General features: G+C 42.3%; 1 protein-coding gene across 1 annotated transcript in view; it reads left to right on the forward strand.

The window, feature by feature from the left end:
* The first annotated feature begins 1,462 nt into the window (after positions 1-1,462).
* LOC123372854 (O-acyltransferase like protein-like) overlaps positions 1,463-16,710 on the forward strand; it is a 35,125-nt gene continuing 19,877 nt past the window's right edge. Inside the window, exons 1-8 of the mRNA XM_045021396.1 lie at positions 1,463-1,610; positions 2,920-3,059; positions 6,062-6,140; positions 9,544-9,682; positions 9,774-10,012; positions 11,559-11,738; positions 13,473-13,575; positions 14,882-14,983. Of these exons, the coding sequence (XP_044877331.1) occupies positions 1,463-1,610; positions 2,920-3,059; positions 6,062-6,140; positions 9,544-9,682; positions 9,774-10,012; positions 11,559-11,738; positions 13,473-13,575; positions 14,882-14,983 (1,130 nt within the window). The remainder of the gene's footprint in view (positions 1,611-2,919; positions 3,060-6,061; positions 6,141-9,543; positions 9,683-9,773; positions 10,013-11,558; positions 11,739-13,472; positions 13,576-14,881; positions 14,984-16,710) is intronic.

Consider the following 16,710-nt stretch of genomic DNA (forward strand, 5'->3'; position numbering starts at 1 on the left):
GTGCTTAGCATGTCCTGATTGAGGGGGTCACCCTCAACTGAACCTCTCTTGCTAAGCAGAGGGTAGGGATGCCAAATATCAGGGAAGAGGAGAATGGGTGAGAATAGATGTTTTTACCTGGTGCTGTGGAGTCTACCTGAAGAGTCTTAGTCACTACTTGACTTGTTCCTTTCCAGCATTTAATGACAGAGTTGATTAGGCTTAATTAAGAGTTCTTGTTTCCAGTTAGTGGTTCCTAGCACCATTCTCACTGCTGAACAAGTTTAGGGACTAAGTCTTTGACCTTGTGTAAGACCAGAGAAGGACAACACTAACTATACTGGTGATGAGGTTCCCCACTATCTGCTGAAATCACCAAAAGCTGGGTTATGTGGTGGAACCTCAGAATGTGATTTCACAGCAGTACCTAGTGATGGCAGCAGCAGAGAGTGGTGCCAATGAGACAGCAGCTAGCAGTGGCAGAGAAAGGGCAGTGGCAGCAAGACAGCGGCAGCTCTAAGCCTGTTGCAGGATTGGCAACAGCAGCAGAGGCATTGCTCAATGCCACTTCCTCCTCCCCCCAGGGTGGGCGGTGAACCCTGTGAATGCACCTCTGGACTATGGGTCGTCACTAACCAAGGGCCACCAACTGTGAGTGGGGTGCAGTGGAGGGAGAGGGGAGTGATGTGTTAAAGGGACATTCGTTCATTGGACTTTCTCACTGCCAAATGGGAAACTGAGGCAAAGGATGCTGATCAATGCACTATGAAGTTGGGTTTGCTTATGGTCACATGCTTTCGAATGGGGTTGTGGTGTTTGCCCAAATTAATGCTGGGTTCCCTTTTAATAAAAGCTCTTTTTTGTTATACACTAGTCTCAGTGAGTGCTAGTGGGGAAGTATGGCCTTTTAGAGGCACCCAAAGGTGGTGATGGTAAATTTTCCTGGATTACTGGATGGGTGCTCGAGCTGCTTCTGTTTCTTATTGTTAAGAGGAACCGCTAGATATTGAACCTAGCAATTTTTGCTGCTGACTCTCCCTCACAGGAGGGTTATATTAGTAAGCACTAAATTGGCACCATTAAAGTGTGTGTGTTTGTGTATGTGTGTAAAAAGATACACATACTCTCTCTCTCAGACACACACACACACACACACACACAGAGAACATGGTTAAAAGCAGTATCCAGACTGAACGTCAGTTTTGATCTGCATGGCTAATGGATGGCAGGTGGCTGGAAGGGCACAGGAAACTGGAGAGTGTTTTATTCAACAGAAAGTAGGTGCATAAATTGTTTTTCACGCTTGCACATTTCTGTCGCTCTGCAGCTGTTTTGGAAAGCATGTCGTGTCTATGCATATTAAGAATAAGGAAGTATCACATTTTCCTCTGACCTGTGTGAAATTACAAGTGTCCCTTACATATATCTTGTGATATATTTAAGGGACACAAGTGAAGAGCCTAGGGAAAATAGAAGTAGAGAAATGTCGGTCTCTTTGTTAATCCTCCTTCTGATGCCTCTAATACGTTATGCTTCTCCTGTAAGAAATGTTTCTCTAAGATGTTTGGAAGACACCAATCAATTTCTTTCTGATCTGAATGCAGTGGAACCAAAAGCGTATGCAGTCATGAGTAAGTACATTTTTCTACCTCTGGTATGTTTACAAGGGTGAAATTTGGCTATGCCACCTAGTGACCACATTACAAAACTTAGGAGCAGAGATGGAAAGGCTGATCTGTTTCTGTATTTCTAAGAACCCACAGATGCAATTTTGGTCTCAGATATAAATGGTGAGGGATATAGAATCCAAGAGGTAGGAATTTAACTGTGATCTATCTACCTATGGTAATTATATGGCCGCTATTACCATACTGTTTGAGCATCTCACAACCATTAAGGTACCTATCCTCACAACATCCCTGCGAGGTAGAGATGTATCTCCCATTTTCCCAAAGCTGTTCCCATTTTACAGATGGGGGCACTGAAGAACAGAGAGACTAGGTCACACAGGAACTCTGTGGTGGAGCAGGAAATTCGGTTCTCCTAAGTCTCAGGCTAGAGGGCCAACCATTGGACCATCCTTCCATTAGGACCATCCTTTCCTCAGGGATCACTAGAACTATAGCAAGGAATGTCTTTAATGGGAAACTCTGCTTTAAACCTTCCTTTAAACAGTTCAGTTTAGGATCAAATCTTGTTTGCCATCCTCAGATGGGCGTCCTAGTGAAGTCAATTGTCTCACTAAAGCTTTAATCCTGCAGATTGATGTACTGGCACAGACTGTAACATTCAGTTTCACAGAGCTCCGTGGTGGGGGGGTCTGTACTAACATATTCAATTATAGGACCAAGCTCTAAGAAGGTAACATGATGGCAGATGAAATACATTATTTTGCGGTTGTCTGTGATGTATGTTGGAAGCACCTTGCAAACCTGCAGAGGACATTTCTCCTCATTTCAATGGGTTAATCCTAGCTTCTCAGTGGTGGAGATACACAGAAATTTCTTTTAGCCTTGAAATGTTTTGTGATACTGGACTTCAAAGGTCTCATTTTATTTTAAGCTATTTTAGGTTGGGCTTCTGGTAACTGAAAACCCCTGGCTTTATGAACAGAAGGATACAACAGTTCAGAGTGGGGTGTGAACATGATTTTTTTTCCCCTGATAACACTGAGAAACGAAATTCTGGTTGCCACAGAGTTTATTTCATAACTAATGAAACTGGGTCAAGACTAAATTTTAGTTCAAGTGCAAGACAGTGGTAAGGTTGGTACCATACTTTGTATTATCAAAGAGTTCTCTGATTGGACAGCCTGACTTTTAAAGAAGTGTTAATTTCCTGTGGGATGCATGGCAGGCAACATACCTCTTAAACTGGCTTGAGCTTCCAGCATTGTCTAAGGACCTTTATTTACTCAGTATATTTGTTTTGAAATTTCAGTGTACGATTCTTTGGGAAAACTTGGTAGCAATATCCTTGGTGGAAATACAGACAGACTGGGATCCTACACTGAATGTCTGTCTGCCAAGGTGCCTTCAGGTAAATTCCAAGGACAATACTGCAAATTGCAAGTGCAGCAGGTATACTCTTTTCAAGTACTATATTATTTTGATTGATGTTATACTGGTGTGCTACAGTTGACTAAAACTTGCGTAAATGCTTAGGTGCCGATCCTGTAGTCACCTATGAAACCAAACCCCTGCTGACGTCAACTGAGTATGCAAGGAATATAGAATCAGGCTCTTCAGTATGCAAAAATAATGACTGGAATTGAATTTCAGGAAATTATTATTTATTTGAATTGTGGTGGTACCCAGGAGCCCCAGTCGTGGATCGGAACCTGATGTTAAGCTCTATACCTACACAGAACAAAAAAGACAGTTCCTGTTGCACAGAGTTTACAATCTGAACTACGAAGCCATAAATTCTACCTAAATAGAGTTTGTCTGAGAATTCACGATTACAATAATTTTAAGTCAACTGCCCCTTCAGCCTTCATCTGATAGTTTATTGACGTAAAATAATTGACTACATTTCAGTAATAACTTATCTTCATTCCTACACTTCTTTTGAAAATTGCTAGGTTTCTGATTAGGAATCCTGCACTTGCAAAGGGTTGAGACAGTGGATTCTACATGCCAAAGAAGGCTTCCAAATTTAAGTTAGTTTTCAACCAAACTCAAATGTAAAAGATGATGCAAGTGTGTGATGCGTGATGATGATGTCTTTGTTTGCTATTATTTACTTATTACAGCAGTGAGCAGGAATCCCAATGAAGACGGGGTGTCTTATTGTGCTCGGTATTGTACAAACAAGTAACAAAGAGGATAGTCCCTACTCCAGAGGGTCACAGTATAGGTGTTAGGCAGGTTTACCAAATAGACAAATGGAGGTAGGGGTACTAGAGAGGATGAAGTAACAGTAAAATGAGCAATGTGGAATTCCTCTTGGCTTCAGTGAGAGTTTCATGAGCAGTATCAGATCCTACATTTGAAAATATCTTACTTCCAAGAACACTGGAGGAACTGAAATCTCATCCTTAACCATCACAAATACTTTTAGGGATTGCTAAGGTAAATCGGCCTCCACTCTGTTACTTGCATGTAGAGATATTCCACCAGCACTGTTTGTCAACATGATATGTTTCAAATGTGTTACATTAAACAAATAAAAATTAAAAAGTATATACTTGTTATGATCAACATAAGAAACACAGTAAAGATAAGAAAATTCTTTCAATATTTTGTAAGTTCAAATATGACCCAAAATGAACATAAGAATGGCCGTACTGGGTCAGACCAAAGGTCCATCCAGCCCAGTATCCTGTCTACTGACAGTGGCCAATGCCAGGTGCCCCAGAGGGAATGAACAGAACAGGTAATCATCAAGTGATCCATCCCCTGTAGCCCATTCCCAGCTTCTGGCAAACAGAGGCTAGGGACACCATCCCTGTCCATCCTGGCTGGTAACCACTGATGGACATATCTTCTATGAATTTATCTAGTTCTTTTTAAACCCTGTTATAGTCAGATTCATAAATCTTAAATGCAGGAGACAGCAAATTTTGATGGAGACCGATTTGAATCATTCTTTTTTAATAAGCAACAAATACACAATTAATATCTGATGTCTTCAATCAGATAAGTGGTTTTTGATGGAAATGGATGTCATAAATGATTAAGAAAATATTTGAATACAATTTTGCTCTTTGTCTGACATTTGCATTGTTTGTTTTTAATTATTATTGTGAACCTGATAGTACATTATAATGATCATGTTAATACTTTGCTTTTCTACAGCACCTTTCCTTGGAGGAGCTAACGTACCGGGTATGTTAGCTAAGCCCCACAAAAATCCATTTGAGGCAGGCCAGAGATCACTTGACCCATCACTGAGATGCAGTCACTGCTTTGGTAGAATCCAGCACATCAACTCTACACCATAGTTTAGAACAGGAAATACTGACTGAACTAGCAGGAAAAATTTAGTTTGGCGGAATGTAGCCACCTACTTCGGAATCTGGCTATCACATTGGAGTTAACGTTGGGCCAGTGAAGAGTGTTTGGCAAGAACATTAAACTCACCCAAAACCAATGATGGGATCAGATTTTAGCAAATCTGACCATCAAGCCAGGTCCATAGCAAGAACAGGAGACAGATCAGCCAGCTTGAGCTGTGGCGGTTCCCTTCCGGGCTGTAGGACAGCCTACTCCAAAACTTTACTTTTGCTATACTCTGTTCTTGGTGAGTTGGCAATTGTCTAGTGAGTCCCCGCTTGCTACCTGCTGAGCCCCAGTGCCTCACACCCAGGCCCTTCTGGGGAGGTGAGATGGCTGTAGGGTGACCCAATGTCCCGATTTTATAGGGACAGTCTCAATAGTTGGGGCTTTGTCTTATACAGGTGCCTATTACCCCCCCGCCAACCCATCCTGGTTTTTCACCCTTGCTATCTGGTCACCCTAGATGGCTGCTGCCTCATTTTGCCTTTTATTCTGGGGAGAGTCACCAGCTACAAAGACTCCCACTCAATCCCTTTGGCTCTTCATAGGGATAGGAAGTCACCTCACCCTTTCCCCTTAGGGCAGATACACTAACACTTGCTGGAGAGTAACAGTGCTCAGGGAAGCATTACTCTTTCACCACCTTTTCCTGAGTACCACATGCATTCCCCTCCATTGCTGGCCAGCACCACTAGCCAGTTACAGAGGGGGATAGGGAATGGTTATGCCTTTTCCTTGGCCCTTTTGGGGTGGCTGGCACTCTGTGTGGTGCCGGCCTGGAATACATTTGGACCAGGCCCCTGCACAGTGGTGGTGTTTGGAGGCTCCTTGTGCCTTTTTTGTGTGCCTACCAAAGCAAGGACCAAACACAATCATATGAGGAACTAACTTTCTACAGACATCTTGTAAATATTGACTAGGGCTAAGATTTTCAAAGAAGCACTCAAATTCCATTGAAATTCTATGGGTTTAGGGAATCTAACTCCCTTAGAGGCCTAGGCAGAGGATGGACCCTACCTCTCAGCCTAGGTTGTTTGTAAACATTTTGGGCAAAAAGTGCTAAGGAGAGTTATGTCTTCCAGGAAGGGTTTGATTACAGTATTGGTATATGTGTTCCTGACTCCTGCCACGATGAAGACATTACAACATTAGCAATATTAGGTAAGAAAAGCATGTGTTTTTATCAACCCTTTAAAAAGTAAACAGTTGAGGTTGAGAGTTTGTTTTGGTGGAGTCCAGCCAGCATCCAGAAACAATATTCTACTTTCTTTACAAAAAATTACAAAAATCCCAAGTGTTAAATTAAGAGATTTTCAAAACTACCTGTGAGATTTTGACACTCAGTTTGCATTAATTTTAATGGGAATTTTGTGTCCAGATCTCATCAGTAGCTTTGCAAATCTCATCCAACAACCTCTGAGAACAAACAGTGAAAGGATCCAGACAGATCGCTACTGCCATAAAAGCCCTCCTCACTCACTATAACCCTAACCAGCTTTAAGTGCCTGTCTAACTTTAATCTCACCCCTACATTTTGTAACGTTGTCATATGCAGCAGGTAAAATAATGAATTACTAATGAGTTTCATCTCCCCACGCTGTTTAACACTTCTTCCAGTTTGCCTACCAAACACTGACAGTGGCTAGATAGCTGTTGTTCTGTGATCATAATGATCTCATTATAACCCTGTGCCATTCCCCACCATTGGCTTTTGTCATATGGTTAGGTTGTAATCTCTTTGAGATCCTGCCCATCTTTGTGTTATGTATGGACAGTGCCTAACGCAGCAGGGCCTCAATAATGATGGGGCCTCCAAGCAACATCATATTACAAATAATTATTAACAAATGTTATCAACTCCTGTTTTCTATTCAAGTCATCTCTTGCCAGTATACTGCCACACTACTATACTATAACAATACTCGGCAAAGAGTTTGAGCCAGATCCTCAGCTGGTATAAACTGGCATAATTCCACTCAAGACAATGGAGTTATGCGATTTATACCAGCTGAAGACCTGGCCCTATGTACGTTAGCTTCTTCTTAGTCTAGTTAAAAATACACTTTCCAGAGCTAAATACACTGGCTACAGCACCCTATAATCTATGCATTCCATGCCAAACAGATTACCTATTCAGCTTCTGCCAGAAGAGGATGGGCTAGATAACCTAATAGGCCTTTCTCATGTTTAATTGTCCTGTTCTACTGATAGTTACTGAATTTCCATATTCACAGAAAATGAACACTTGATTCATACCAAGCTGTGCTGCCATTCTGTCCACTTGGGCCACTTTTCTATCATTATGGAGAATTAGCACTGGAACATGCTGTTTGAAGATTTAAAGAGGAACTAGACAGAAAAGGTGGGGGAGGTCATATCTTTTATTGTACCAGCTTCTGTTGGTGAGAGAGACAAGCTTTCAGGCTACACAGAGCTCTTCTTCAGGGCAGACAACACTACAACAACACCGCATGTAAAGAAGAACTAGACATTTATATTGATAACAAGAATATCCAGGGTTATAACAGTAAAAATTAAACCCAAGCCAACACAAGCATTTTGGAAGGAATACAAACCCTCCTGACATAATCCACCCTTTAGCTATTGGGGATAGAAGGGAATTGTCCTGGGGCAGCGGGGCAGATTATTCCATTATTGCTTATGGCAAGGTTTCTTCCTCTGACGCAGCTGATACTGACCATAGTCAGAGACAGGAAATAGCACTAGATGGGTCCACTGGCCTGATCCAGCCCGACAATTCCTTTATTAATAATAGTACTTTATTTGAAGGAAAACAAACTTCTGGAGGTAAAGGCCTGCTCTGGCCTCCACCGGCACCACCTGGCAGTACAGCATGTTGAAAAGGTTTTGATTTTCCAAAAAAATTCATTGTCATTTTTAAAAAAATCCAATCTCCTTATAACACTATTGACAATATTTGATTTTTTTTTGGTTCCTGTTTTTTCAACCAGCTGTATTTTCCACTGGCTTGCCTGCTGTGCTGTGACTGCCAAACCAGCTTAACCAGGCCCAGGAAATACCCCTGCTGGGCCTGTCTGTTTTCCAGAGAGTAATGGAGTTGGCCTCTGCTGGGCGAGCAGCTGTGAGGGACAGAGAAGTTGGGTGGCGAATCAAAGGGGTGTGGCCCAGCCACAGAGCATTCAGATTGTTCTGAGCCAGCAGCCCAGCAGTGGGAGGCCACCAGAAATTACCACAGCCTCCACCAACTCCTCCTGAGCTGTATCTCCTGAAGTGGAGCCAATATTGCTAACTCGGAGTTTAAATGTGTATTCTTCCCACAGCTAAAATGTCCTGTGTTCCTCCAACGAGGAGGCCGTGTCTACTGATGCTGGATGAACGATAATTCCCTAAAAAATTTCCCACAACGCTGTGGTACTCTGGGAGAGTACTATGCAGTAGGATCAAATTACATGGCAGAAGGGGCGGGAGCTGTCTTACATTAGTTTTATTTTTTCATAAACATAGTCTCTTATTTACTAAGGGTCTGATTTTGCTCCCATTGAAGCCAATGGGAGTTTTGCCACTGAGTTCAGTGGTAGCAGGGTTGGACCTTTAGAGCATGTCTCCCAGCAGGCCTGGGTCAGCTGACTCGGGCTCCTGGGGCTCAGGATCTGGGGCTATAAAATTGCAGTGTAGACACTGGGGCTTGGGTTGGAGCCTGGGCTCTGGGACCCTTCCCCCTCGTGGGGGCTCAGAGCCCAGGCTCCAGCCCTAGCCTGAACATCTACACTGCAATTGTAGAGCTCCTCAGCCTGACCCCTACGAGCCCGAGTTAGCTGACCCACACCAGCTCCGGGTGTTTTATTGCAGTGGAGACATATCCTAAGTAGTTTAAGAGAGTCAGGCACCCGACCCAGCTCATGCTGAATTTCATTGGGGGCACTGAACTCTCTTAAGTGTCTTCAAAAATCTGAGCCAAATGTGTTACATATAGTATCAGGAGTAACAAAAATAATAACAATATTAAATAATAAAATCAGATTCAACCCCACATGTTTTGGGGGCGGGGGGGAATGATAGTGCTTGGAACGCAGTGAAGGCCTATAAAAATTCAACACCTAGGATCTTGTCATCCTCAAGAATCCAAGCTAAGGGTCCAAACTGGCTCTACAAGTCAAAACAACTAGGCCCAAAAACGTGACCATGCTCCTATGAAAGGACAGCTCTAGGCGTGGGAACTAAAAAGTAAAGATGGAGTATCGTTTTCAGGTGTCACTCAAGTCCTTCAGAGAACCCCTCAAAAAGGACCAGACACTCATCTTGAACCCTGCCTGCCTTCCCCAGAGCTTTGCAGTTACTGTCTATGATAAGTATCAGTAAATAATTGCCGAAAGTTTAATATTCTTGGAAGAGAAAATTTGTTTACAGCTTGGGCTTACAGATGAACAGTTGTTTAATAAAACTGTTTGTACTAAACAGAAATACAGTCTGGGCCTTAAGGAACAAATCTTACCATTTACTCTCTTGAACAAGCTGCTAAGATCTATAATCAAAAAAGCTGCCTTATCTGGGACTGTAATATGAATTCATTCTTTCTTGACAGATGTATTTCAATTCAAGACCATCTCTTTTGTATCACCTTTCCCATCTCTCTTCACTTTGAATTCTACAGTCTCAGTTGTGAGTGTAGCCAGATGTGCTAAAGGCCTTTTTTCTATTGATGCGTTTGCTGCTATTTGTTTGTGAGTATGGGAGGGTTTGGGACATCAGTTTTAAAAACGTGTCCTATAAAAGTGATTGTCACTCTGCAGTAATGAACTTTATTTCCTCCAGGTTTGTTAGCATTGTGTTTATTGTCTTACCAATCACTGGAACTGTTTATGCTGCCGCTGTGAGGTGGGAAGTGAAATTTGATGAATCACCAGCAGATAATTTACCTTCTGCAAATTACGGGAGCACATCTTCAAATGAGAAAGATAAGAGTGAATCAAAGGGAGATATCAGAAGGAATCATTATAAAATGAATTCGGTGCTGCCAGTTGTTTCTGATGATGTCTGCTACACAAAGAAAAGTACGTATTTTCTCTGTATGAAGACCACAAGCATGTCAAGTCATACTTTACATAGTACACATTTGGGAAATAATAGATTAAATGCTCTACTGTAACAAAATACAAGATTTGTTTTAGATATCACCTGGAGATATCTCTTTTAAAGAGCACATCAAACATGTATCATAAATGTACCAGTGCTTCAATATTGGTTTCCATATTTTATATTACAAGAAATGGCTGTGGCTTAAAACTATCCTGTACAAGGTTTGGATTCATAGCAAAAAAATCCTGTTGGATCTTAGAATGTGGATCCCTAAACGTTATTATATTTTAACTATTAGTCATTTTATTGCCATAGTCAAATCAAATGTTTTGATGATGTCAAAGGCAAAGGTACATATATAAATATAATAGATACTAGTTTGAAAAGAAGTTCAATGCCCAAATATTAAAAAGAAATGAAAAGCAGAAGAGGCCTGATCCAAAGTTAATTGAGGTCAATAGAAAGACTCCCAGTCTTTTCAGTGGGCTTTGGATCGGGCTCACATTAGAAAAATCAAAGACAATAAATGAGGACCCGATCCTCCAAACTTTACTCAAATGATGAATCCTTACTCACATGAGTTGTCCCAGTGGAGTAAATGGAACTGCTTAGGTGATTAATTCGGGTGAATAATGGCTGCAGAATCAGGCTCCGAGTTAGGTGGTCCAAGTCTGGTTCTTAGTGGACATTGGATTACATCTCAAAAACCATTCTAGACACAGGGATATATAACTTGAAAGGTCGTGTGCTGTGTATCAGAGCTAAAGCTGTTCATGAAATATGTAGGGTTTTTTCCTCCCTGGGAATATTATTGTTCACTGAATGTACTTGGTATATGGCTAGTGGAATATTTGTATAAATCAACTGGTCACTTGCATAATTTTTAATGCTTAACAGTTTTTTGTTTAATTGTTATGTAATTTGTGTAAGGGCACGTTAATCCCTGGATCAGCCTTGACTATAAATTATCTACGTCAGAATACCATGTGTGGGGGAAAATACTGATTACTATCTGTATAAATCGAGAGTGACACAAGATCTCACTGAAACTACTCATTGACAATATTGAAACCGTTCAATTATTATTATAATCTGTAATATTTTGGGCAAAATCTATCTTTAAGGAAAAGTCTATCCAATTTTCTTTGATAATTTGAAAAATAGTTTCTTTCTTTGATGTTTTTGGTTATTCCTCTGTTGGATTTTACAAGGCCTAATTAAATTATTTACATGATTTATATGTTACCAAACTATCACAACTTGATTTGTCATTAAATATCACCTCCCTGATGTTGTGGGGCCCAATCCTCCACTTGCTAAGGAACCTGATCCAAATCCCTTCTGAGTCTTTCTATTGTTTTTAATGGTTTTGGGATCAGGATCAAAGACAACGGCAAAACACTCATTAACTCTATGGAAGTAAAATGGAGCCCTTGGAAAAAGAGAAATGCCATTTTTACGTTAATGATACAAAATTAATTGGTTAAAAATTCCAGGGTGAATTCATCTTTGTTATTCTAGCTTTTTTAGGTGCTTTGGACAGCACTCTAAAATGCTTTTCCCTGCAAAAGAATCTTCCAACGATATGGACAGTGAAATCCTCTAAAGGTGTCTGCTCTGCACTAAATGGTATCCGAGTTTTGAGTCTTGCATGGATAATTTCTGGACACACCAGTCAGATGGCAGCCTGGCAGAATTTAGGTATGGGGGATGTGACAAATTAACATACATTATTGGGTTTAAAGAAAGACCTGTGTTTATTTTGTGTGCTCACAGGCAAATCACAGTTTTATAACATACTTGGAAGTCAGGTACATACTCCATAGACTGTAAACATCCCCCTAGGGAAGCAGAGGGGAACTTGTTGCCAGCAAATTATGTTTATTTTTTTAGGAGGCCTAAATAATTAGGAGGAAGTAGTACGGGCAAGAGGGCTCACTGTGAGGCTATATGCTCCACAGCGGAAAAATAAAGAGTTTCTTTAAAGGAAATAATAAGGATGATGCCCAATAGAAAGTCTACAGATCTTCTAGACCAGTCGTGGTGCAAAGAGGTCCATCAAAGAGATCATGGAGAAATTGAAGATTATTTTCCACATTTGTCTCCATGACAGAGGATTATGGAGAAAGCCTTATATTCTGGTTAGGAGTAATTCAGGTGGAAAATTGTCACAGATAAACTTTATCCAAAAGGAAAAAAGAAAAAAGAGAGAGAAAAGAGCTGGAGCAACTTGAGAAATGTAATTGGAATTGGTTATGTAGGACTGGATGGTATTAAACCAAGAATTCCTAGGGAAATAAATAGTAATTTGTTATAAGTACACTTCTACCCCGATATAACGCAACCCGATAGAACACGGGTTCACATACAAGGTGGTAAAGCTCTGACGCTGCTCTGAGCAGCATGTTAAGGGTGCGGGCCAGGCTGAGGCCAAGGGGTTCGACAAGGGGCAGAGGATCTCGGCGGTGGTCAGGGCTACTCCCCCCCCCAGGGTCTGGGGGGCAGGAGCTGTGGGAGGGCACTTTTGGGGGCCCTGCAGTCCCAAAGTGGCCCGGGGGATTAGCGGGGGGCCAGGAGCAGCCTGCTCTGCTTCCCTCGCCCCGGCCCCAGCTGTGTCGCTCGGGGGAAGGGGTTTGGGGGAAGGGATCCCCCCCGCACTCACCAGCAGCGGCGGAAGCGGAGCAGCCCAGCCCTAGCCCGCTCCACTCCGCCAGCTCCCAGACGCAGCGCTCCGCTTCCCGCCACAGGTGAGTATGGGGGGGCGTCCTTTCCCCAACCTCCCTGCACTCACTGACGGCGGGAAGCAGAGTGCCACAGCTGGAAGCTGGCGGAGTGGAGCGGGCTGAGGCTGGGCTGCTTCGCTTCCGCCACTGCTGGTGAGTGCCTGGGGGGGAGGAGAGGGGATGGGGTCGGAGCAGTCAGGGGCAGGGGTGTTGGGTAGGGGGTGGGATCCTGGGGGTGATTAGGGATGGAGGTCTCTGGAGGGGGCCATCAGGGAACAAGGAACGGGGGGGGGCAAAGCAAGTTTGATATAACGCGGTGAGATTTTTTGTCTCCCGAGGACCGCGTTATATCGGGGTAGAGGTGTAATTTGGTATTTAGACACTAGGGTGATGGATGCATAGACAAACCTAAGAGAAGGCTTAGCACTTACATAGCACTTTTCGTCTATGGCTTTCAAGGTTCTTTACAGAAGATAAGCGTTATTGTCCCATTTCATCTATGGGAAAAACAGAGGCCCAGAGTGGTTACTTGTCCAACATCATACAGCATGTCAATAACAGAGCAGGGGATAAGACCCAGGAATCCTGACTCCCACCTTAGTGCTCTCTCTATCTCCTAGATGATGCTGCATTCCCTGTGTGACATTATTAAAACACATCAGCCTATGTTTGTTTCTTACTTTTTTACTATATATTTTATATTTCACTACAGATAATGTGTTGGAATGGAAAGCGCGAGTGCTAAAAAATCCCATATATGTTTATTCTCGGAGTGGACCTTTTTATTTAGGTGTTGATACATTTTTTCTGATCAGGTAATAAGATTAAATTATCTGGGTTTATTTAAGCTCTGACTGTTTGCATTCTAGTGGGTTGATAAAGGTTGCTTTGACATTTAAACTACTAGCAAGTATGGTTTATTGCTCTGTAAACATTGTGGGCCCAGTTTTCACTGCCTTGCACCCGGAGTAGTCCTTGAATACAGGTGGTACCATTGGTGTAAGTGAGTGGCAAAGTCTGATTTGGTAGAATTCAGATCCACTTTGCACAATGCAGATAACTACACAAGGCAATGGTGAATCAGGCCTGTGTTTCCGTATCCCTGGCTTTTGTATTAGTGAACTGTCTCATGTATCTACACCCCTTTCTTTAACTGGATGGACTCAGAATTGCTCAACTGTATGTCAGAGGCCGGTGCTGCTAAAAGCTGAGAGAAAGTCTGGTTTCATTCAGACTAGGGCCATGTGGTTTGGAGCTAACAGATCTGAGTTCTATCATTTTCACCATAAAGCTTTGAGTCACCAGCATAACTGAGTCAAATATAGCCCAGCCATAAGATTTCAATTAATTTTAACTGCATGAAAAGTTTGAAGTGCCTGTGTAATTCCATTGTTAAGCTCGTTGGACTGACACACATGCAAAATTTCTTAAAAGATCCAGGCCCAGATTCTCAAAGGTGTTTAGGCTCCTAACTTTCATTGAAATCAATGGAAGCTAGGAGACAAATTGTTTTGAGGATCTGGGTCCAAGTTCTTAATTAATTGCAAGTCATAAATTAATTAACAGATTTACTTGTACATTCTCAGAAAATTCATTCTGTACTCTAAGAATAAGTGCTGTAATTTTGGGGAGGATATTCTGTTTTTCACACAAAACCAAAGAGGTTGATTCCCTGCTCTAAGTGCAAAAACAGAACTCAGCCTTAAGTATGGAATTGTAGCCAAAGCTTCCATAATAATCTGTATCTGAAAGAAAACATATTTGCATTTTGTTTTTTTAAGAACACCTAGTGGCTGTTCGGTGGCCTATATACAATGGATTGGTGTTCTTGGTCTAATTCCTTGAGGGCTGGTGTCCAAATCTGACACACAGAAAGACACTGCTTTAATTGGCAGACTTGACAGAAATTTTGGGATAGAAGCCTAGGATCGAGTGGGCATGGAGAATCTGGTCATGTCTGTACCACACTGGTGGGGCAGTAGAACAAAACTTATATCTCCCCTATGGACCCAGGACGGCCTATTCTGGTGCTATTAACCTAGCACTTTCACAAGAAACCTGTTAATAGGGACAGTCTCCAAAGTTGGGGAAATATTAAACATAATATTAATTTGTTTCCAGTGGCTGGTTGAGTTCCAGGTCACTTCTAAACATGGTTCATCACTCAGAAAAAGGAATCACCCTGGAAGTCACACTGAAATATCTTTGTTATCGACTAGCCCGGTATGTTCAACAATATTTTCTCTTATAGTTGTCTGGCAGAAATGTTCCCAGTTTAGAAATTAAAAGCAAGAAAAGAAGAGTAAAACCAAAAGGAAAAAAAGTGATGTGAGAGTCTTATATTGAGGATGTTTCGCTTCCTTTCTTTAAAATTATTTAAAGGCTTATCTGCAGTATGAGATATTAATGGTAGCAACAGAAATAAGTGTTGTTAGCTGGATTTTTGCAAGGTGCTATGTCCCTTTAATTCTTCATGAAGTCAGTTGGTCTGATTCTCATTTACACTGAGGGCTCTTTGCCCTGAAAGTGGGTCGTAAACGCCTGAGTGGTGTAAATGGGCCTGAGTATGAATGCAAATCAGGCTCAATGAATTTAGGGTGTGGAGCACCTCACAGGATCAACCTTCCCCCGCATGGTTGTGTAGCCTGAACTTTCTGCTAGGGCCATTTTGTTCAACATGGCCTTAACCCAGCCAAAGATTCCCAGGTGTGGATCCCTCTGTGCTGGTGCAGAGATGGTGCAGACACCCCCACTTAGATCTGTTGGGTTCCAATGTGGGGACCTGCACTGGTTTCCCTCTAAACTAAAATCCTAGTTTAGATCTAGTAAAAGCTGCCACCACCCAATCAGGAAACGTGGATTGGGACACAGTCCTTCCCCAAAATCCTTGGGGATCCCAAGAGCCCCAAATCCATGGAGTTCTTACACCCAGGAGAAATAAACCATTCCCCCCCTGTTTCCTCCCCCCTCCCTTTTCCTAGGAGAGACACCAGGATCTAACTACAGAGGGATACCTCCCCCTCCTCTTTCCCTGAGAATCCAAAGAAAGATCAACCAAGTCCTTAATAGAAAAGAATTTATTAAAGAATAAAAAAAGAAAAGTCACTGTCTCTGTAACCAAGATGGAACAATACAGGGTCTAAACTTATCAATCTCTGGAGAGAATCCCCCCTCCCCCTTTCTTTCTCAGTGAAAGCAAAGTAACAGCAAACAGGAATAAAGAAGGTGATGTACATGGTCACCTTGTACATCAGCCACCACTCCCCCTACCATAAGACAAAGAAAGTGGCCATGTGAGTGTGGGACTGGGACAAGAGGCTATGCCCAGACCTCCAATGGTGCAAGGGATTTTATACCATCAGCATCAGACGTGTAAATCAGAACAGGACCCCACAGCTCTGAATCAGAGAGCCACATCTGGCTCCGTGAAGCCATCCTTCACTATATCCAAGCACAGCTTGGGTGTAGTAGAGACTCAGGATCTCTATCTGGATTCAACTGTAATTTTTCTTGTGGGTCTTTACAATGTTGATGGCGCTGGGGAAGTGCTCCTCTTGCTTCCTTGCCCCATATCACCCCATAGACTTATTGCCCATGTTTTTAACTGAAATCCCTTCTTTCTTGCAGGTCTAGTAAAACCACATTTTAGGACATTATCATTGGAGCTGGGTGGGTTGTGTTCCCAGTCAACTCAGTGCCTGTGCCAAGGCCTAAACACAGTTGAGGACCCAATTCAGTACTCCTTGTGAAAGAAAATCTCCCACTGAAGTCAGTGGCAAGTCTGTTACCCCCACTCCCACCCCCCATGACAGGCTTTCATTTATACATTAAGGTAACAGCACCCATGGTAATAAGACAGAGACCTGGAAAGTCCTTGGAGTCACAGTATAAATGCAAAAACCTTGGGGATTACAGAGTTATTCCAAACAAGTTCATCCACCATGTATACA

This window comes from Mauremys mutica, chromosome 6 (assembly GCF_020497125.1).
Source record: "Mauremys mutica isolate MM-2020 ecotype Southern chromosome 6, ASM2049712v1, whole genome shotgun sequence".
In the NCBI taxonomy this organism is placed as follows: Eukaryota; Metazoa; Chordata; order Testudines; family Geoemydidae; genus Mauremys; species Mauremys mutica.